Below are 21,568 nucleotides of genomic sequence, written 5' to 3' on the forward strand. Positions count from 1 at the left end.
TGAATTTTATTTTTAAATTTTAATTTAAAACTAAGTTTATTTCAAAAATTGGGAATTTGCAGGTTAGAGTACTGTTTGGATTTAATTCGGTTTTTCTTATATAAGAGTTAATATAAATGAAAGGAAGATTTGTGACACTGTTATTCATTTCATAATATGATTTCATCATACTCTCTGTTTAACTAAAATAACAAAATTATACCATGAAATGAATAACAGTGTCACAAATCTTTATATGTGTACCATGTCCAGATTTTTGTTTCATAATTTTATTTCACGTTTGTTAGAATTTATTGTACGTTTCCATTTAATATTAGTATTACAATGTAACTAACGTTTTATTTAAGAAGGTTCTCTTTATTATATATATATATATATATATATATATATATATATATATATATATATGTGTGTGTGTGTGTGTGTGTGTGTGTGTGTGTTAAAATTGGCCAAGAGAATAACGGAAGACTTTTTTACTTTCCTAGGTCACACAGTCACACTACTATCGAGTGATTAATTAGTAAAAGATGAGTTATCATTATTTATGGTAAACCATTTATCGATGGCGGATAAATCGCTTATTGACGGTGAAATTACTAGATGTGCGATTAGGTGGCAGTTCAATATTAAGATTTAGGTGAAATAATTAGTTGAACAACGATTGGAATAGAAGAAGTCCAACTTTCTCATATGGAAAATGTTTGATTATTTGCTGCGCGTATTGTTTTTGACGATTTCGTCACCGTGTCCGATTGGAGACCGACTTCTCTTTTTATTAAATTTGCTAATCACATGTTACTATTTTGTTCAACTTAGCACAACTTAGCTCAACAAAAAAGTAGATTCAATACATTCTCTGATCATGTAACTTTCTTTTGTTTTCCGTGGCTTATGGAGAAGTCTATGCGGAAGGACTGGAGAAAAATGATTAGAGGAAGTAGAATAATGGGACAATTGACAAGGGAAGAAGAGGAGACGAGATTTTACTATTTTACTTTTTTTCTAATTTTATTAAATATTTTATGTAAGAACTTGGTTCAATAAAAAAAAAAAAAAAAAATTTCAGAAAAACAATTGACAAAAATAAAAATATCAGTGCCAAGTTCTAAATGACGCAGAAGTTCTGGTGAATTCTACATAGTTAATCTTAATTTTATAGAGACTCAAATAAGGCAAGAGATAAATATGTAAGATGGTTTCATTTGAAATTTGTAATATTTAATTTAAATAACAATGATGAATATTAACCTTTAAAATTATACATGTATTTGAATTTTGATAACCGTGTAAAGTGGGAAACTCAAACCTTGGATTAACATGAATGTAACTCATAATAGCTCAATCATTAGTGGATCAGAATTTTGCGCCATTTCAGCCGCTTAATCTCTCACTTCGCTATCCTTTCACTTCACATATAAAAGTACAAACTTGGCTTCGGCTAACGCCTTTTTCAATTTCTTCTTTTTGTTGAAACTTGAAACTACTTGATGAGCCAATAAAAAGACGAAGAGAATGGTTAATTATCTTTCATTGAATTTAAAAACTTTAAAGCTTTGTTAATAAAAGCCTTCAAAAAAGCTTTTGTTTATTAAATTTGACTATGATATAATTCAATAAAAAAGATTATTGAAACAACAACAATTATAAAAAAATTTGTGAAAACCGCAGATAGTGCTTTTTAAAAAAAACTAATTACAGAAATAAGTGTCTATTTGTGTTCATTGAATTTTTTTGTTTTTCAACCCGTAAACTACCTTTTTTTTATGTTTACAATTTTTTTCAATTTTGTTTTCTATGTTTGGGCTCTACTTTATATATTTATGACTTACAATTTCATATGAAGGGAAATGATTGTATAGTGTTTTACTTTCAATTTGAAAAAAAAAAAAAAAAATTGTGCTTGAAAGGAATTTTTTTTCTTCTGCATCTTCACTTAAAATGATTTAAAACACCCACTATTTTCTAAATGTAGCACTTTCAAGAAACTATAACTGTAACTTTTCATTTTTCATATCATGGAACACACGTTTTAAAACAAAACAAAATTTATTTCTCCAACTCTCTCAAATTTTTCAATAGCTTCATTATCTCTTAGTCTCTATGTAAGTATCACCAAAATTTATAAGATTTCTCAAATTTTCAAGATATCAATTGTTAATCGCGTTTTTGGATTAGCATTCAAAATCGTCTGTGGTTCGATCTAGGGTCGGACCCTATGACCGCACGTAGGTTAGGTGTGGTGAATTTCTTCTATTCTCGTCGTCCTTGCCTCGTCGGAAAGTGGTTTCCGACTCATCGTCACTTCGCCAATAGTCGGCCTTCGCGTTATTCGCGTTCTTCAACCTGAGAATCAAGAAACATGAACTAGGGGGCGCGGAGGGTTTTTCCCCGACGCGCGCTCCGACGCTCAACATTAGCAGAGGTGGGGGGTCTCATCTCGTCTCTAGAGGGTAGAGAGGAAATATTTATCTAGTGAGAGAGATGCGTATTTTTTCAAGTTCAGAGAGAACTTCTTAAGTTCAGAGAGAACTTATGAGTCGAGAATGACTTGCCTTGAGAAAGAGAGACAAGGGGTATTTATAGGATTTTGGCGCTTGGCGTTTGTTGTTTGGCGCTTGGCGCTTGTCGCTTGTCGCTTGTAGTTGGCGCCTGGCGCTTGTCGCTCGCCCTTGGCGCTTGTCGCTTGTCGCTTGGCATCATGAAATAGCTTGCAAGTATGTTTACCGGTCCTCGATTTTGGTCAAACATATTTTTGGCCCAGTTGAGTGAGTTATTCTTTTTGCAATCGTAACGTCGTTTTTACCATAAGAAAAATGACGGTATAACATTAACCCCCCAGTTTCTTGTGCGACTTGTCATGCAGGAAATTTATCTTGTGTTTCTCGAGAGCTTGATGGTCGACGTCTTTGGGTTGTCCGATCTTGTGAATTAGAGACGTATCTTGCACTGGTATATCTCGTGGGACACGACTTTGCAAAATTTGACCATGTAGGACCGATCTTGTAGGATTAAGTATCATGGGGCTACGTCTCGTAAGACATGGCCTCATAAGGCTGATCCCGTAGGATTGAGTCCCGTGGGACGTGGCCTCGTAAGGCTGACCCCGTGGGGTTGCGTCTCGCAAGACGTGGCCTCGTAAGGCTGATCCTGTAGGATTGAGTCCCGTGGGACGTGGCCTCGTAAGGCTGATCCCGTAGGATCGAGTCCCGTGGGACATGGCCTCATAAGGCTAATCCCGTAGGATTGAGTCCCGTGGGACGTGGCCTCGTAAGGCTGACCCTGTGGGGTTACGTCTCGCAAGACGTGGCGTCGTAAGGCTGATCCCGTATGATTGAGTCCCGTGGGACGTGGCCTCGTAAGGCTGACCCCGTGGGGTTGCGTCTCGCAAGACGTGGCCTCGTAAGGCTGATCCCGTATGATTGAGTCCCGTAGGAAGTGGCCTCGTAAGGCTGATCCCGTAGGATTGAGTCTCGTGGGACATGGCCTCGTAAGGCTAATCCCGTAGGATTGAGTCCCGTGGGACGTGGCCTCGTAAGGCTGACCCCGTGGGGTTGCGTCTCGCAAGACGTGGCCTCGTAAGGCTGATCCCGTAGGATTGAATCCCGTGGGACGTGGCCTCGTAAGGCTGATCCCGTAGGATTGAGTCCCGTGGGACATGGCCTCGTAAGGCTAATTATTTCTTAATTTTTTATTCCTCTGGATGCATAAGTTTGAAAATTATTCAAAATCAGCAATGTGAGCGGAAACATATTTTTTCATTTCAAAAAGGGCTTTCGCGGATGCGGCTTGGTGGTTTCTTGGACTTGGCTCAATCATCGTTCGGCGAGCTTCACGCACCTCATGATGTTGGTGACGTTCACGATTAGCTCTCGCCTCCGCGAGGACAATGCGCCTGATGTCACGAATACTCGGGTCGGGGGCGTCGTCGCTAACCTCTTTGCGGGGCTCGAGGTCTTCGTCTTCAGGGTTGGGGTCGTTGTTTGGACCTTGCTCCGAGTCTTGTATTTCGGGTCCCAATGGGATATACTCCGGCGCGTCTCGTTCGTCTTGATCATTGAAGATGTCTCCAATGACAGTGCCGCGGCCTCCGATCCTTCCAATAATGCCGGCAAGTCGGAAGAGACTTGTCTCAATTCGCTCTATTCGTGCGTCTCGATCGTCAGGAACGGGCACGGGGTGAGCCTCGTCTCGATGGTTGTTGTTCTCTTGAGATTGGCGTGCTCGGCCCCGAGTGTTGAGTGCAACGCTTTCCGTCGGGGGGGCGCCGCCCTCGAAGATGGCTAAGTGGTTAGCCATTTGTTGTCGGTGAATTTTGTGGTCAATATTCGTCGTATTGAAAGTTTTTCGCGGAGGAAAAGAGTTTGCTGGTGGAGAGCCCGAGGTTGTTCTCGGGAACCCCTCCTTCTAGCGCCAAAATGTTAATCGCGTTTTTGGATTAGCATTCAGAATCGTCTGTGGTTCGATCTAGGGTCGGACCCTATGATCGCACGTAGGTTAGGTGTGGTGAATTTCTTCTATTCTCGTCGTCCTTGCCTCGTCGGAAAATGGTTTCCGGCTCATCGTCACTTCGCCAATAGTCGGCCTTCGCGTTCTTCGCGTTCTTCAACCTGAGAATCAAGAAACATGAACTAGGGGGGCGCGGAGGGTTTTTCCCCGACGCGCGCTCCGACGCTCAACATTAGCAGAAGTGGGGGCTCTCGTCTCGTCTCTAGAGGGTAGAGAGAGGAAATATTTATCTAGTGAGAGAGATGCGTATTTTTTCAAGTTCAGAGAGAACTTATGAGTCGAGAATGACTTACCTTGAGAAAGAGAGAGAATGGGTATTTATAAGATTTTGGCGCTTGGCGCTTGCCGCTTGTCGCTTATCGCTTGTCGCTTGTAGCTTGGTGCCTGGTGCTTGTCGCTTGGCGCCTGGAGCTTGTCGCTTGGCGCCTGACGCTTGTCGCTTGCAAGTATGTTTACCGGTCCTCGATTTTGGTCAAACATATTTTTGGCGATTTTGAGTGAGTTATTCTTTTTGCAATCGTAACGTCGTTTTAACAATTAAGACGTCGTTTTTACCATAAGAAAAATGACGGTATAACATCAATTACTAACATTGAAAGGATGAGGTAATGTTGTGAGGTAATTTGGTCGAGCCCAAAAACGCTAAAGCCCCGACCAATTAGAAGATGAGATACAAGAGAGAGATTGCCCAACTTCTGCACCCTAGTAGGATAAATTGGTTATTGACCTATCTAAACCTTATGAGGGGATCTTCCTTGAGGTTTCGGCTCTCAAAGAATTTTATATTGCATAAAAGTCAAAGCCTCGGGCATAGAATTTCACCAGGGATGTAAAGCTGATAAGGCATACAAGTGACACCATCGAGAATGAATGACAATTGAGAATGATATCCTTGTGAGCTTAAGCTCGTCCTATAAATAAGACATGTTGGAATGATATTTAGCTATAGTAATGGGAAATTTCATTATGTAGATCTTTTAAAATATAAAATATAAAGAATGGACATCTTACTTGCAAAATATCTAGAAATAGACTTTTGACTCAAAAACGGACAAAAATTCTCTTTAACGCATTTCAACTTAATTTTTTTTTTAAAATTTATTTTAAACTTGATCATTTAAATTTCATCGTAGTTTATCGAAAATTATCAGAGTTAATCGAAATTAAGGTAAATTGAGGAAGCAACGACTCTTTTTGGCAACATCGACTATAAAAAGAATCGTTGTTACTTTTAATTCAAATGAAATTCGATAAATTAAGATGACTTGCAATGATATTAAAAGCTCATAAGAATTCATCGTATTTTATCGAATTTAATTTTAATTAAAAGCAGCAGCGACTCTTTTTATAGTTGATGTTGTAAAAAAAATTTACTTTAATTTTGATTCTGATAATTTCCGATGAATTACGATGAAGTAATTCAAATGATGTAGTTTAAAATAATTATAAAAAAATTAAGTTCAAATGTGTTAAAGGGCATTTTGATCCTTCAAAATTTTTTGCAAGTAAGAAGTCATCGTTGATATTCTTATCTTAAGAGGTCTACCTAATGAAATTTCTCAAAGTAATTTTCCATTCCCAAACTCATTTGATAGTCATCATCTCATAATCTTGTGAGTCTGTTACATAACTCTTGACCGACAAAGTGTTTGGCTTTAAGCAACAGACCTCAACAAGTCTTTATAGACCCAAAGCCAAGGAATTACTCAAAGTTGCATAGAACTGATTTTATAATAATTAATAGGCAACCTCACCTATACAAAAATCCATAAATGTAACCCTGGTTTTGAAGTGTCCTGAGACCTAAGAAGAAGGTAGCCAACCTCACCTTATTGGCAAAACATAGATACCAATATAAAGCGCAAAGATAAAATTTAAAACTATTTAATAATATAAAATTAACTTAATAAATTAACAGCATTAATTCTAACCACCTTAATATTTATCAAATATGATTTTTACAATCTATTCGTAAGTCTTCACCATTATGAGGCAATAATTAAATGAAGCTCGCTTACGGCTGGCAAAAAAAAAAAGTCATCATGATTGCGGAATTATTAACGATCGCTATAGAAATGATGGCGAAAAGTAGTAAGATAAGGATTGGAGCGAAGTGATGACTGATTAGCCACCATTTACTGTAAGCAGGTCTTTAGAAAGTCAACAATATTTGAGATGAGCATTGAAATTGTAACATTGGTTGGACACTTGGACGCAAGAATATCGATTCCGCTATCGACATCAAAATTATATCGACTATCGATAAGTATCTTATAAATATACATATACATATATGTATATATATCATCTATCGATAATACTGATAATATATCGTGGCTATATCGTTTATCGACTTGTATAACGATTAATATCTCTACAAAAAAAATTATAATTATAAATATGTTGTATATTTATTTTTGTAAATGTATATAATATATACTAACATGTCTAATAAATATACATAAATATATATATATATATATATATATATATATATATATATATAAACACACATATATATAAAGTAAAAGCAAAACAAAGAATCGTATATCCACAATTAAAATTATATGTACATATACACAAAAAAAATTGGTCACTTATGTACGCGCGCAAACAAATAAAATAAAAGATCCTATATACAAGTGAATGTTTGAATGCAATTGTGCATGTACTAATAATTTCAAATATAACTCACGACCATGGTAAAAGTGTAATTTATTTTAGTTTTAAATTTAAAAAATAAATACCGACAATACCATCGGTATATAGAGGGTTATAAAGAGTTTTGTACATAGCTTTCCTATTTTTTGATATATTGACGGTATACTTCGATACCGAAGTATATACCGTCGGTATTTTAAACCTTAATTGGACGTTCTTGTGTCTCAGAATTTAGTTGCATTTTTTTGGATTGGACATTATTAATATTAAATTGCTAATTAGAAGAACGTTAGTCTACTCATTATTGTAAGTAAAACGCACGCACACAGCGGGACGAAACAAGAAATATCTTTTGGGGGGCATTAAGAGAGTTATAAACTTATGCGTTTAGCAGAAGTTTTTGGTTAATCAAATTTTTTTAATTATGTTAAGTGAAATTAACAATTTATAAGGTCACACCCAACTGCTCTACAACAAATATTTAAATTATTTTTAATTATTTTCCTATGTTTTGAATTAGAATTAATGACATATTTGCCCCCTGAGCTATGGCGACTTTAACAACTGAATCCTGAAACTTTAAAAATTGTCGTTTCACCCCTTTATGCTAGACTCAAATTTACTTTTAGTCTTTCTGTTAGGATTGCCGTTAAAATAGCCAGAAAATTGTCACGTGTTGACTAAAAAAGGTTATTATGGAAAACTTTATTTTAAATTATTTTAAAAAAACAAAATAAAAAAATTAAGAAAAGCTCTCTCTCTTTCTCACCTATGCTCAGATTAACCCATTTCCAGAAACAAAACAACAACATAGTATAGACACCAAAGAACCAACACAATCGATCACACCATTTCCATAAGTAAAGAAGCAATTTTTTATGACTTGAAAAAAACACTTACAGAACTTTCATCAAACACCTTATGTGCAACACTTAATAATGTCCACGCTGACAGTATCGAGCTTTGGCAAGCAGATTTTTCCTTAAGAGAACACCCATTGATTAGAGAAGTTCAAGAAACTAAATCTCTTACAGAACTTTCATCAAACACCTTATGTGCAACACCTAATAATGTCCACGGCGACAGTATCGAGCTTTGGTGGGCTGATTTTTCCTCTGCTTCTCTTCAATGGAGCTCCGACAATATTAGACAGAGAACATGGAGTTGTCAGAGGCCATATTTGGTGGAGTCTTCAAAGATCAAGCTATTGATGAGAGAAGAAGATGTAGTAATGTAAAAATAAAGAGAAAAAAGTCAGAAATGAGAGAGTGTTCCGAGACTTTGAATGTTATTTCTTATCTTTGTTATGAAATTGTATCACCTATTTATACATATGGTGGATACATTAGAATAGACTAGATACATGAGAGTGTAATAAATAAGTGTAATAATTACGTCTAGAAAATAGAGAATAATAAATATTACACAGAGAACAAGACATAGAAAATAGAATGACAAATAAATGCAACACTTTTCCCAAGTGAGATGAGTTTCAAGAAGTGAGGGTTCGCGAGACACGCCTGTCAGGAAGAAAAGCGAAGTGACGGCGTGACGAGGTGAAGCTTAGGCGAGGTGACAGGCTAGCGAGGTGACGAAGTGAAAAAGGAGAGCGAACTGCTTAGCTAGATTTCAACACTCCCCCTCAAGCTTGACTGTATATGTTGAGGAGATCAAGCTTGCTACATAGCTCAGAGAATGTCGCTCGAGAAAGGGCTTTGGTGAGAATGTCAGCGAGCTGATGACTTGTCGGAATGTATTTCATATTGATAATTTTTTCTTCAATCTTTTCATTGATGAAGTATCGATCGATCTCGATATGTTTCGTTCTGTCGTGGTAGACTGGATTTTTAGCTATGCTGAGAGCGGCTTGATTATCACAAAAAAGCTTGATTGGACCTTCGATGATGATCTTGAGGTCATCGAGAACTCTATTCAGCCAAATACCTTCACATACTCCGCTGGCTAAAGACCTGAGCTCAGCTTCAGCACTACTCCTTGAGACAACAGACTGTTTCTTGCTTCGCCATGTGACGAGATTTCTCCAGACATATGTGCACATGCCTGATGTTGATCGTCTGTCTGGAACATATCCGGCCTAGTCCGCATCTGTGAACACTTCGATACCACGACTTCGTCTTTTCTTGAAGGAGAGACCAGTCCCTGGGGCAGCTTTGAGATATTGGAGAATCTTCATAACTGCGTCCATGTGAGTTTTCGAATGATTACTCATGAATCGACTTACCATACTCACTGCGAATCCAATATCTGGTCTCTTGTGAGTGAGGTAGATGTGTTTTCCTACGAGCTGCTGAAATCTTTCTTTGTCGGTGGCGGCCTGGTGGTGCGAGCTAGAAGTTTCACATTGGCATCCATCAGAGTATCAACTGGTTTATAGCCAAGCATGCCAGTTTCTTTGAGGAGATCCAAAGTGTACTTGCCCTGGGAAACAGAGATGTCGAGCTACCTCCATGCCGAGGAAGTATCGTAGGCTGCCGAGGTCCTTGACTTCGAACTCAGATGAAAAAGTTTGCTTCAGTCTCTTGATCTCTTCTAGATCATCTCCGGTGATGACTATGTCGTCCACATACACACTAAGGATGGTGTGCTTGCCTTGTGTGGAGATTTTTGAGAAGAGTGTCGGATCTGCTTGACTCTGCTCGTAGTCGCAACGCTTGAGCACATTGGTGAATTTTCTGAACCACGCTCGATGTTTTAGTCCATATAGAGATTTTTTGTGTTTGCAGACTTTGTTGGCACCTTGATCATTGTCGAATCCCGGTGGGAGTTGCATGTAGACTTCCTCTTCCAGTTCGTCATTCAGAAAAGCATTCTTCACATCGAGCTGAATGATAGGCCAATCTAAGTTGGCTGCTAGTGAAAGAAGGATCCTGATGGTATTGAACTTCGCGACTGGAGCGAAAGTCTCTTGATAGTCGATGTCATATGCATGAGTGTACCCTTTTGCGACAAGAAGAGCTTTGAATCTCTCCACTGTGCCATCTGGGTTGTGTTTGATGGTGAAGAGCCATTTACATCCAACAGTTCGCTTGTCGGTGGCAGCTCGATGATGTCCCACATATCATTCTGTTCGAGGACTTGGATCTCGGCATGACTAACATCTCGCCACTCTGGAATCTGAAGGGCTTCCTCGATGGATTGTGGCACTTTTACTTCGTCTAGCTTTGTCACGTAGGCTTCGTAGCCCGTAGTTAGGTCCCCATAGTACACATAATCCTCCATCTTGTATTGACCACACTACCGAGCAGGTTTTCTCAATGCAATAGGTAAGGCCGGAGATGAAGTGTTACCTTGTTCAGTAGTGTCATGGTTCAAGTTCGGAGAGACATCATGTTCGCGAACTTGTACCGGACTCTGGGAGGTGTTCAATTCGCATTGAGAAGATTCAGAGCTTTGCGAGAAAATTCAGAGCTTTACGAGGGAAGCAAGATCGGACTTGGGAGAACTGTGTTTGTGGGAAGTGGCGACCTGGGTGGACTATGAGGCGAGGTAAATTCTGGGTTTATGATGAGCCAATTTGGGAAGTCATTTTCATTATTCTCCCCCTGACGAGCTGAATTGGCAAAGTAGGGACTTAACTCATGAAAAGATACATCCATGGCTACTATGAATTTTTGTGACCGGGGTTCATAGCATTTGTAGCCTTTCTGAGTTGCTGAATAGCCAAGAAAGATGCACTTAAGTGATTTTGGTTCTAGTTTACCTTGGTTATAAGAATAGGTGAAGACTGTACAGCCGAATACTTTCGCACGTAGTGTGGAGATGAGACGAGAATGCGGATATGTCTCGAGAAGGACTCGCGCTGGGATTTTGTAGCCAAGGATGCGAGATGGCATTCTGTTTATGAGGTAGGTAGCTGTGAGGACAGCTTCTCCTAAAAAATGAGATGAGATGTTTGAGGAGAACATGATAGCTTGGGCGACCTCGAGAATGTGTCGATTTTTCCGCTCGGCTACCCCATTTTGTTGAGGGGTGGGAACGCACGAGCTGGAGTGAATTATGCCATGTTTTTTTTTTAAGAAATCGCTAAGCTCAGAGTTAAAGTAATCTCGAGCATTGTCAGTGTGGACAATTTGAAGGGAGGTGTCGAATGGACGAAAGATTTTGAATAGGTAGGATGTTTTGGATTTTTGTTTCATCATGTATATCCAACTGAGTCTCGTGTGGTCGTCAACAAAGAGAAGAAACCATCGAACTCCAGTGATATCGGGAACTTTTGAGGGACCCCATATATCATTGTTAATTGTGGCAAATGGGCGAGATGGTTTGTACGAGGTAGGGTGATATGAACTTCGAGTATGTTTAGCGAACTCACACATGTCACACTGAATGAAATTGATATTTTTATTGATAAGTAAAGAAGGAAACAGTCTTTTGAGATACATGAAATTTGGATGTCCTTGTCTAAGGTGATTTAGCATGATCTCTTTATACTGGGGTGAATATTGGGCTAGTTGACACATGGCGGGCTGATCTGGCTTGATGACATAGAGTCCGGTACTCAGCTCAGCATTACCAATCTGCCTCCCCGTGACCTGTTCCTGAAACACTCATGAACTTTCATAAAAAATAGTTTGGCACTTAGAGTATTTGTTGATCTTATGCATAGATAGGAGATTGCATTGTAGTTGAGGAACAAAGAACACCGATTCTAGTCTCATGGACTTCGTCAAGACCACGGTGCCAATACCAGTGACTTGAGTTTTGGCTCCGTTGGCGATGGTGATTGATATGCTTCTATTACAAACGGAGTAAGTTGTGAATAGATTTCGATTACCAGTCATGTGATCAGAGGCACCAAAGTCGATAATCCATGCTGATGGATTCTCTGAGCTTACATGGAGGGCTCTAGGGGAGTTACTTAGAGGACCAATGCCCGAGCGTTCTCCACTGAGTTGGACTTGTTGGATAAGCCTATGGAGAATAGCGATCTGGTCGTTGCTGAAGGTAGAGGAGTCCGAGGTCGAGGTAGCGGACGAGATGGATACTAAGTTTCCAGCTGAGTTCGGATCCTTAGTGTCTCGGGTTGACTTCGAGCTTGGTGGTTTCCCATGCAGTTTCCAGCAGGTTTCTCGAAGGTATCCATGTCGTATGCAATGATCGCAGTAGGGTCGAGGTTTGCGAGGGCTCTCTGTTGAGACGCGATTTGCAAGTGCTTCGTCTCCATGCGTGGTGAGGGCAGACGAGTCTGAGGATGAGCCCAGAATTGAGCTCGATTGGATAACTCCAAGCATTAGTTTCCTCCTACTTTCCTCGTGTCTGACCGCAGAGAAGGCCTCACAGAGAGATGGTAGTGGTTTTGTACTGAGTATCCGACCTTTGACCTCGTCGAGGTCTTGGTTGATTCCGGATAATAGTTTAAACATACGTTTGGTCTCCATTATCCTGCGGTAAAGTTTCGAGTCTTCGGGGCAGGTCCACTGGTGATGTTCGAAGAGGTTGATCTTATGCCATAGATGCGTGAGCGAGCTGAAGAACTGAGTAACATACATCTCTCCTTGACGTAGGTCGTAGAGAGTGTTCTCAGTCTCAAACAGCTCGGACACATCTTCGAAGTTGGAGAAGATTTCTCTAGCTACTTGCCAGATTTCCGCTGCCGTTGGATAAAAGAGGAAGGTTTCCCCGATTTCGGGATGCATAGAGTTTATGAGCCAGGACATCACCATGTTGTTTTCTGCCTTCCAACTCTTAAACGACGGATCTTCGATCTTCGGAGATGTAGCCACGCCTGTGAGGTAGTCATCTTTACCTCATCCCGATATGAACATGAGCAAAGATTGAGACCACTATAGGAAGTTATGGTCATTGAGTTTGTGGCTCGTGATATGTTGGGAAAAGGATTCAGAGTGAGATTGAGTAGGCGATGTCTGCCTGGTGGTCGAAGTGGTGTTGATGATGGATGAGTTTTCGAAGGAGTTCATGATGACTGAATTTCTTAGCTCTGATACCATGTAGAAATAAAGAGAAAAGACTCGAAAATGAGATAGTGTTCCGAGACTTTGAATGTTATTTCTTATCTTTGATATGAAATTGTATCACCTATTTATACATATGGTGGATACATTAGAATAGACTAGATACATGAGAGTGTATTAAATAAGTGTAATAATTACGTCTAGGAAATAGAAAATAATAAATACTACACAGAGAACAAGGCATAGAAAATAAAATAACAAATAAATGCAACACTTTTTCTCAAGTGAGATGAGTTCCAAGAAGTGAGGGTTTCCGAGACACGCCTGTCAGGAGGAAAGGCAAAGTGACGGCGTGACGAGGTGAAGCTTAGGCGAGGTGGCTTAGGCGAGGTGACAGGCTAGCGAGGTGACGAAGTGAAAAGGGAGAGCGAACTGCCGAGCTAGATTTCAACGAGTAATGTTTGCAAATAAGTCTGTAAATTGTTTTGTATAGTCTGTTTTGTTCCAGTTTTTTCTTTTGTCGTGTATCCGTGCAGAGATCGCGAATAAAATCCCGGCCTTGTCTTGCGCATCAGCTAATCGAACATTTGAGGATAAAGTTTTTTGGAAAAATATGTTCTCGCCCCAAACCATCGGAGAGAGACCCGACTACAGATGCTTCGGTGACAACCGGCAGTTGCGAGCAAGGGCCTGGAAAATGCAAGTCGTGGAGGAGACCGACATGGAAAAGGCGAGCAATGCCTTCTCTAAATGCTTTGATCTATAAGATATATTTTTATGGATTTTTGGACAACTCCGACCGGCAACAATCTTTTCTGGCGATGAGTTAGTTTTCAGACAAGTTGTCAAATAATTTCTAATAAATTCTTCAAATAATGATTTAAATAAGACATTCTATCTTCTGTTTAGTTCATTCGATGATGATAAAAATATATACCTTTTTTTTATCTCATCACGTGATGAGTACGTGTTCATTTATATAAGAATTGAATTTAAAATAATGTATGGTTCGAAGGGGTGATGAGGCAGTTTTCAAAGTTCTGGGAGCCACCTGTTAAATACGCCAAAATTTAGGGGTATAAATGTCATTTATTATTTGAATTATTGAAATTTATTGTTGAGTAAAAAAAATGAAGAATTTGTTGCAACTAATTAATCCTCTACTCTTTTAAGATTTTAGCTAAAATTTATTTTATTAAAATAATAACTCATCAAACCGAAGTTAATTAAATTAACTGTTGAGCCATATTGATTTAGGTCCATAGCGTGTTTGAAGAGGCACTTCAAGAAATCCCGTGTAACCAGTCTTGCACAAGTTTAGGACCACAATTATATTGGTGGCCCAAATAATTTGAGAATGTAAGCTTTTTATTCTAACTATTTTTTCCAATCTTTTAAAAGGATAAAAAAAATATTGTAATCTCCGAAGCTATAATCTCAGATATATGCCCGGTCATGTAGTGCTTTCGGACTCGACTGCAATTTGAATTTAGGCCCAGTTTGAAAAACATAAAGCATAAGCTTGGATTCGGTCCTCTATAATTGAAGATTGGTTGTCGTTTCCAACAATTGTCATCGGAATATGATGGTCTATATTATGCTGATATCATACTCTCGTCAATGTCAATATTTAAGGTTAAATAAAAGCGCATAAAGCAGTTAAATTTGATTTTGAACGACCCTTGGGAGCGTCTAGTGGCCTTCGTGGAAACACAAGAGGACAACAAACCTTTGATGTGTTTTGAGTTTTGTGGATTCGTGTGCGAATCCATGAAATTGCACAAGTGTGACGAACATAATAAGTCAAATGGTGATAAAAATGGACCACATATGAGTTTCTCGGAAAAATTACATTAATACAAAAGCTTTTGTATAATATTTGATTGAAGCAAGTATAAATTATGTAATCTCTAAACCAAGTGGTGAGTAATATAAATTTCTTGCTTTTTTTTTATCGTCGTTTTATAACCCTGGATTTCAAGGTACTTGTAACTCGTTGGCCCACAAAGCTCATAAACGGGTCTCGGATTTTTTAGTTTTTGGGGTTTTATTAGTTCAGGTCTTAACTCCTGGGAACATTCCACAAATATCTCTTTGAATACTTCAACTTTTCAAATATTCTATAAATATCTACCATCATTTGTAAGAAGCTAAGAAAAAGTTAAATGAAACCTTAGACGGTAAAAATAATCAAGTAAGATTATAAAAAACAACAAATAAAAAATATAATAGAAATAAAGTATCATCGAAATTAAATAAGGTGTTCCCATAATAAGAAATAAAAGATTGTTGATTTTTTTTCTTCTTTGAAAATGAGGTAGATCCACTAATTTTCACGTGAGCCTCTTTAGTTTGTTTTGAAACCCCATATTTCCGAGCAAAAAAATTAATTGAGAAACAAAGATGTGTAGTATAGAAAATGGCCAAGCCTTAATATATATATATATATATATATATATATATATATATATATATATATATATATATTCACAACTATTAATTTTGCTTAAAGACTATTGCATATCATAAGTAGTGACATAGAAAGTGTATTGTGTTGATAATTGTCAAGTTCCGGAGAATTGGAATCAATTATGCTCACAACCTTACAAAAAAAATGTGGTTTTTTTTTAACGAAATTATCTCATTAACAAAGATCGGAGACATAAGTCGGTATCTCATACAATCAAATAAATGTCCAGAACTTAATTATGAGAAGTATAAGATAAACAAATAAGAACAAAAGAGATAAGAGTCTATTCGGCTGATTGATGGCATAACGCGTCAAGAACTCTCTTGGCCCCTTCAACAGAGATGTTTTACAATTCATGAAGTGAGCAAGAAGAAGTGTCAATAACACTCATGCACTCGACTCCTACACCACCCTCAAAAGCTCGAGGGACTTCAAATCTGGCACGAAACTAATCCCTCCAAACTACAACATTTTTTTTATACCATAGGGACATCAAATATTAACCTAGAGATGAATAGTTCATCTATGGTACTCAAAAACCACCATAAGTGGTGGACTACTACTAACTACATACTAAGATACTAAACAAAAACAAACTAACTCATAAACTAACAAACAAAACCATAAAGATCTTTCCTGGGACTCGGAACATCGTCTGCACGTTCTCTACCCGAGTGGGAGAGCCTTGATCATGTGCCTTCGCGATGGAGTTTGAAAGTCCGGTGATTTCCGTCTCCTAACCGAGCGCAGCTGCGCCGACAACCACTTCTTTGAAGAGCCGATGAGATGCGGATCTAGAGGAGGTGTAGATTTTCGGGCTTAGACTCCGAGATCCGATCGGGTCCTAGGCTCTTGTTCCCTCTCCATTCCAGACTGGGTTCAGCGGTGGCCGTGGCGGCGTCGTAATCGGGCGAGCTTGGGCTCTCTGTGGAGATCTGAGATTTGACCGATCTAAGTTTTGGTTTGGACTTGTTCCTTTCTCGTTTTAAGGTGGGCTTCAGAGCAGTCCGACGTGGTAGTCTGTTGACTACGGCGGTGATCAGTCGTTGGCGTTGTTCGAGCCGTGACGTTGGGCCATGTATTGCTCTGCCAGGGGCTTTGCAGCCTAGGCATGAAGCTTGGCTGGAGGAAGTGCGCGAAGATGGATATAGAACGGCCGGTTTGTTTTACTTTGATTTTTGCTTGCTTTACTTTTCTTCAGCTTAGTTATGGCCTGTTAGTCTTTGGTTATTAAGAGTTTGGAAGTGCTAGTTCACCGCTCTTAGTTTTAGTCTAGCTGTTTAGAGCCCAGTGTAAGTGTTTGTGTATCGAGTTTAGAGATAGACGGACATATTGGTATTTGGGTTCTTAGTAAAAAAAAAAAAAAAAAAAATTGGAGTTTGGTTTTGTCTAGTCTCTTGTCAGGTCTCGAGTGCTCGAGGTTGGCGATGATTTTGAACGCTTGTTTGTTTTTAGGTAGTGTTTTTGCTCGCCCAAGGAAGATCTCTGTTGAAGGGGATCGAAGGGAGTTCGTAGTCGAGATTGTAATTTCGTTCAGAATAGATCTTTACCCAATTTGTTTGCTTTGTTCTTCTTCTGCTCCTCAATTTCAGTTAGGACAGTTATTTATTCAATGGAGGTGCGGTCTCTATCCATGATCGTTGTATGTTTGAAGTCAGCCCTGACTTTTAATGAGAATTTTCGTTAAAAAAAACAAACATAAAGAAAAGTCAGATCCACACCCAGCTTTACCCAGACTGTCATCACCTCACCGCGGACTAGCCTGCATTGCCTTGGTCGGAGAGACACACAGTCAGCCTCCACGGTCTCTGTCGATGACGTCGAAAGAAACCACCACCGGAGACCAAGACCACCCGAAACGACGCCACCACGATCTCCACTGTAGCCCACCAGAAACGGAGCAATAAACCCCGGACCGAACACCAGATCGGAGTCCCCACCGGTGATCTCCGCCGTAGTCCGCCCGGAACGGAGAAAACGACGCTTGGACCGAAGATCCAACTGGAGCCAAGCGCCAAACCTCGTCATTTTGGTCTCAGATCTCAGATTTGAGCCCGATCTTTATTCCTTTTAACAGAAGCGCCTTTCAAATCTACGACTCGTCTGAACTCCAAGGAAGCGCCGACAACACATATAATATAACTCCCCTTAAAGTTTGGGGACAAATTGATTTAATAGGATAAGAGTAAAAATTCTAAACAATGGTAGATATTGATGAGATACCCTGACTGTAGAAATAAGTAAAAACTCAATCCAATGTGCATTTCGGGAGTACGTTACTCTTACTCGAAGTATAGCTGACCGACAGATTAAAGTCGCCGTCAACTGAATCCGACGTGGCATAATCTCATTAGCCGAGGAATAACTGCTAACCTCCTTTCCCTGTAGATCTACGATGAAATAAACCAGATAAGCTAAACAATTTACAATATAGAAAAGTGAAAGAAGAGAAAATTCTATAAAAAGTATAGAATAAGCACGACGTGTTTAGTTATGCAATTCTAAAAGGTCTCAAGTCCAACTATTGCGAAACAGTGAAAGTGATAAAACTCTTTCTGTAACTAAATTGAGAGAGAGAGAGAGAGAGAGGGAGAGAGAGTTTGGGAATCGGAATTTGGGAAGAAAAGTTGAGGCGAGGCTAAATCTGGCAAAGGTGGAGGGTTTGAGGGCGAGGCCTTTGCTGAGGCATGGTTGGATCGGCAATTACTCCGACGACGACCATGGCGAAGCGCATTTGAGGCCTTGGCCTCGCCGATTCCTCTCCACTCTCATGGCGTTCAAGCTCTCTTGCTCCTCCGTCTCCAGATTTGCTCTCCTCTTGCTCCTCGCCGCCATTGCCGTCGCATGCATTTTCCTCCCAGTCGAGAAGGCACCGATCTCTTCTCTCTCTCTCTCTCTATACACGCACTGTTGTAATTGTGTTAATATGGTTGAATGGGATGGAATTTAGGATTTGATTTGAGAGTTTTTGGGGAATCGAGTGTTAAGAGTGAATGCCAGGAAGTACCAAGACCTACCAATTATATTGTATTTGTAAAAGCGATGAGCTACTGACTTTGAAGTGGAAAACTGTGACATAAATTAATACGCTGAATGGTAGAATTCATCTTCTGTTATAAGTCTGTTGTATTGGTGTTCATACGTTTGTATGCCATGGTAATTACGTTTTGAATTGAGAGATTGTTAGAGTGAACACAAGGTAAGGCCATGATCCAACGTTTATTGTATATCTATAACAAAGAGACAAGTTACTGGATTAGAAGTGAAAAAATATTGATATAACACTCTACTATGGCTGAATTTATCTTCCTTATTCTTTAGACTTGTTTTATCAGTTGGGTTGGTGTTCATATGTTTGTATGTATGTAGTTATGTTTTGAATCAAGAGTTTTTGGGGGAATCGAGTGTTAAGAGTTAAGTCAAGGAAGTATCAAGACCCAACGTTATATTGTATTTCTAAACAACATACAACTTACTGAATTATAAGTGGAAACAATTATATAATATCTACGATGGCTGAATTTATCTTCGACCTGTTTTTATCTGTGATGTTTCGAAGATGTTAAGATATTCCAATAACTTATTCTTGTTGCTTTCTACAGATATTGAAGGATTTCTTGGTATGGGTTAAGCAGGATCTTGGACCATGGGGACCCCTTGTCTTGTAAGAAATCATATCACGGCTTTAATCACCTCGAATAGCAATCACAATAACTTTTCTATCTTTTTTATCATTGAATTTCAAATTTGGTCTCGACTGAAGTACATCTGCGAAGTACCAGCTTAGTTATGACAGCTAGGATTTCTTTATGGGGCCACTTTTATCTTAAACTTCCAACTCTGGTTTCTATAGTTTTATTGTTACTTTTTGTTTCTCAATATCAGAATATTCATATTTACCAATAATAATTCATTGCAGGGCTGTTGCATATATTCCTCTCACCATCCTGGCAGTTCCGGCTTCAGTTCTTACGGTAAGCTCTGAGTCCCTCATTTTGAAACTGTTCAGTTGCATCATTAGAATAACACTTTAATGCTTGTCAATTGATTTTTTTTTTTTTTTTGAGCTTTTTAGTGCTGTTCAATATGAATATGGCTTTCTTTGGATAGACGTCGTGGGCATTTATTTGATATGTTTGTTTGATTTGAAGTCTCTCTGAAGTCGTTTGTCTTCTTTCTTGATTATGTCAAGTGATTCCCTCGATTTTCTTTTCTGTTTTCCAGCTTGGTGGCGGTTATCTTTTCGGGCTACCTGTAGGGTTTGTTGCCGATTCTATTGGTGCAACAATTGGCGCTACTGCGGCATTTATTCTTGGCAGAACAGTGAGTCTTGAATTGGGTTTGTAAATATATTAATATACTTTGCTTCAACGCATCCTTTTTAGTATAGGAAATTCTTCACATTTAATTTGAAACAGGCTGCTTATTGGCAAGCTGTAGTTATATTATTTTTGGTGATTAGTGCAGATTGGAAGATCTTATGTTATGTCCAAGCTAAAGAATTATCCAAAGTTTCAATCCGTTGCTATTGCGATTAATAAATCTGGCTTTAAGGTACAGTTACCTTGTAAACTCTGTGTCTTGGTTTGGATCAGAGAAAGTTTATTGTTACACAATGCTCTCTTTGTATGCAGCAAGTCATCCTAATCTTTTATTTCTAATATTATTATTATTACAGATTGTTCTGCTTCTTCGGCTCGTTCCTTTGCTTCCATTTAACATGCTGAACTATCTTTTGTCCGTGACTCCTATTGGCATAGGGGAGTATATCCTGGCGACGTGGTTAGGAATGATGGTCTGTACTTAATAAACTTGTGTTTTCATTCAAGGAAAATCACCTTTAATAATACATAATAACCATGCGATTCATTTCTGATTTTATACCTCATATCTATTACAATTTTCTTACTAAGTTACCCGCTACTTTTACTGCAGCCAATTACATTTGCCCTGGTATATGTCGGAACAACTTTGAAAGATCTTTCAGACATCACACACGGATGGAATGAGATGTCCAAAACCAGCTTGGTAAATGCTTTAACGATTATGTTGTTTTTCTCTTTAATATAATTCTGCCATAAGAGTTTTAAGACATTTTTTTTTACTTGCTTTGCAGTTGTTTATAGCACTAGGCATTGGGATATCTGGTAAGTTTTCTAATATTTCATGATATTCTTGTCGAATGAGTTTGCTTCATTTTTTATTATTATTATTATTATTATTATTATTATTATTATTTTTGCAAGGGAAAATGAGTTTGCTTTATAAGGGCATTCCTCAAAGCCATGTTAATTGTTAATTTAGTCGAGTCTGTGACTGTGAGTTTACCTCAATGCCTGTTAGTTGTTTATGTAAGAGGCTAGTTAAACTTAAGATTTCTGTTTCTTAACTTACCTGATAAACTGTGGCCCAGAAGATAGGAAATACATGGAAAAATAAAACCCAAATCTTTTGTGGAGTGCAGTGCTGGAATTACGCAAGACAACTTTCGTTTTTTCTAAAACTCAGATCTTAGGAGTCTTCATTGTGATTGACTTGTCATTTTCTTGGTTCAGCAATTCTACTTATTTCCATCACCAAAGTGGCAAAGGCTTCTCTGGATAAAGCACTGGCTGAAAATGCCGAAATAGAAGACATATTGTCCCCGTCACTACTTCCCCTTGTATCGAATTCTACTCCCTCGGGCCTCCAAAAGCCGCTCATTATCAAGATTGATTCTCCACAAGAGTGCCACCAGAAATAATCTCCCCAACTTCTATTCCAAGTGTAAATTCTTTTTGTCACCTTACACTTCATTACTTTTAGATGGGGGTGTCAAGCGTGTAAAAAAACAAATTTTTTGTGACTAAAAGGAAAATATAAAACATAGTTGTGCTTGTATACATGTAGTGAAATAGTCAATCGTATCTTCTTCTGTGCTCGGTGTACCATTCTTCAGTATCAGGTTATGGACTCGGATAAAAGGCCAGGTAAAGTTGTAAATTTCTAAAGTTAAACT

The 21,568-nt window shown here is 38.7% G+C and overlaps 1 protein-coding gene across 3 annotated transcripts; it reads left to right on the top strand.

Moving 5' to 3' along the window:
- Positions 1 to 17,315: 17,315 nt before the first annotated feature.
- LOC149388786 (SNARE associated Golgi protein family) lies at positions 17,316 to 21,469 on the top strand. 3 transcript variants are annotated; one of them, XM_089623028.1, is made up of 9 exons: positions 17,316 to 18,439; positions 19,173 to 19,234; positions 19,490 to 19,544; positions 19,795 to 19,909; positions 20,033 to 20,124; positions 20,249 to 20,365; positions 20,506 to 20,598; positions 20,687 to 20,717; positions 21,126 to 21,469. In XM_089623028.1, exons 1-9 carry the CDS (start codon positions 18,341 to 18,343, stop codon positions 21,311 to 21,313), a joined length of 852 nt encoding a protein of 283 aa, XP_089479154.1. In that variant the 5' UTR covers positions 17,316 to 18,340; the 3' UTR covers positions 21,314 to 21,469. The 3 variants fall into 3 exon arrangements, with proteins under 3 accessions (XP_089479154.1, XP_089479156.1, XP_089479155.1); XM_089623030.1 differs by having other exon boundaries at positions 17,318 to 18,439; positions 19,795 to 19,893; XM_089623029.1 differs by having other exon boundaries at positions 17,318 to 18,439; positions 19,795 to 19,893; positions 20,038 to 20,124.
- Positions 21,470 to 21,568: the final 99 nt, after the last annotated feature.

This window comes from Urtica dioica, chromosome 8 (assembly GCF_054948205.1).
Source record: "Urtica dioica subsp. dioica isolate 48M chromosome 8, U.dioica_male_clone48M_v1_H2, whole genome shotgun sequence".
In the NCBI taxonomy this organism is placed as follows: Eukaryota; Viridiplantae; Streptophyta; class Magnoliopsida; order Rosales; family Urticaceae; genus Urtica; species Urtica dioica.

What these genes read in the sequence shown, in the direction of transcription:
- LOC149388786 (XM_089623028.1), top strand. Translation starts at nt 18,341, where the DNA reads ATGGCGTTCAAGCTCTCTTGCTCCTCCGTCTCCAGATTTGCTCTCCTC. An exon ending in AGATGTCCAAAACCAGCTTG is followed by an intron (nt 20,599 to 20,686) that starts GTAAATGCTTTA and finishes CTTGCTTTGCAG; the next exon opens with TTGTTTATAGCACTAGGCAT. An exon ending in ACTAGGCATTGGGATATCTG is followed by an intron (nt 20,718 to 21,125) that starts GTAAGTTTTCTA and finishes TTCTTGGTTCAG; the next exon opens with CAATTCTACTTATTTCCATC.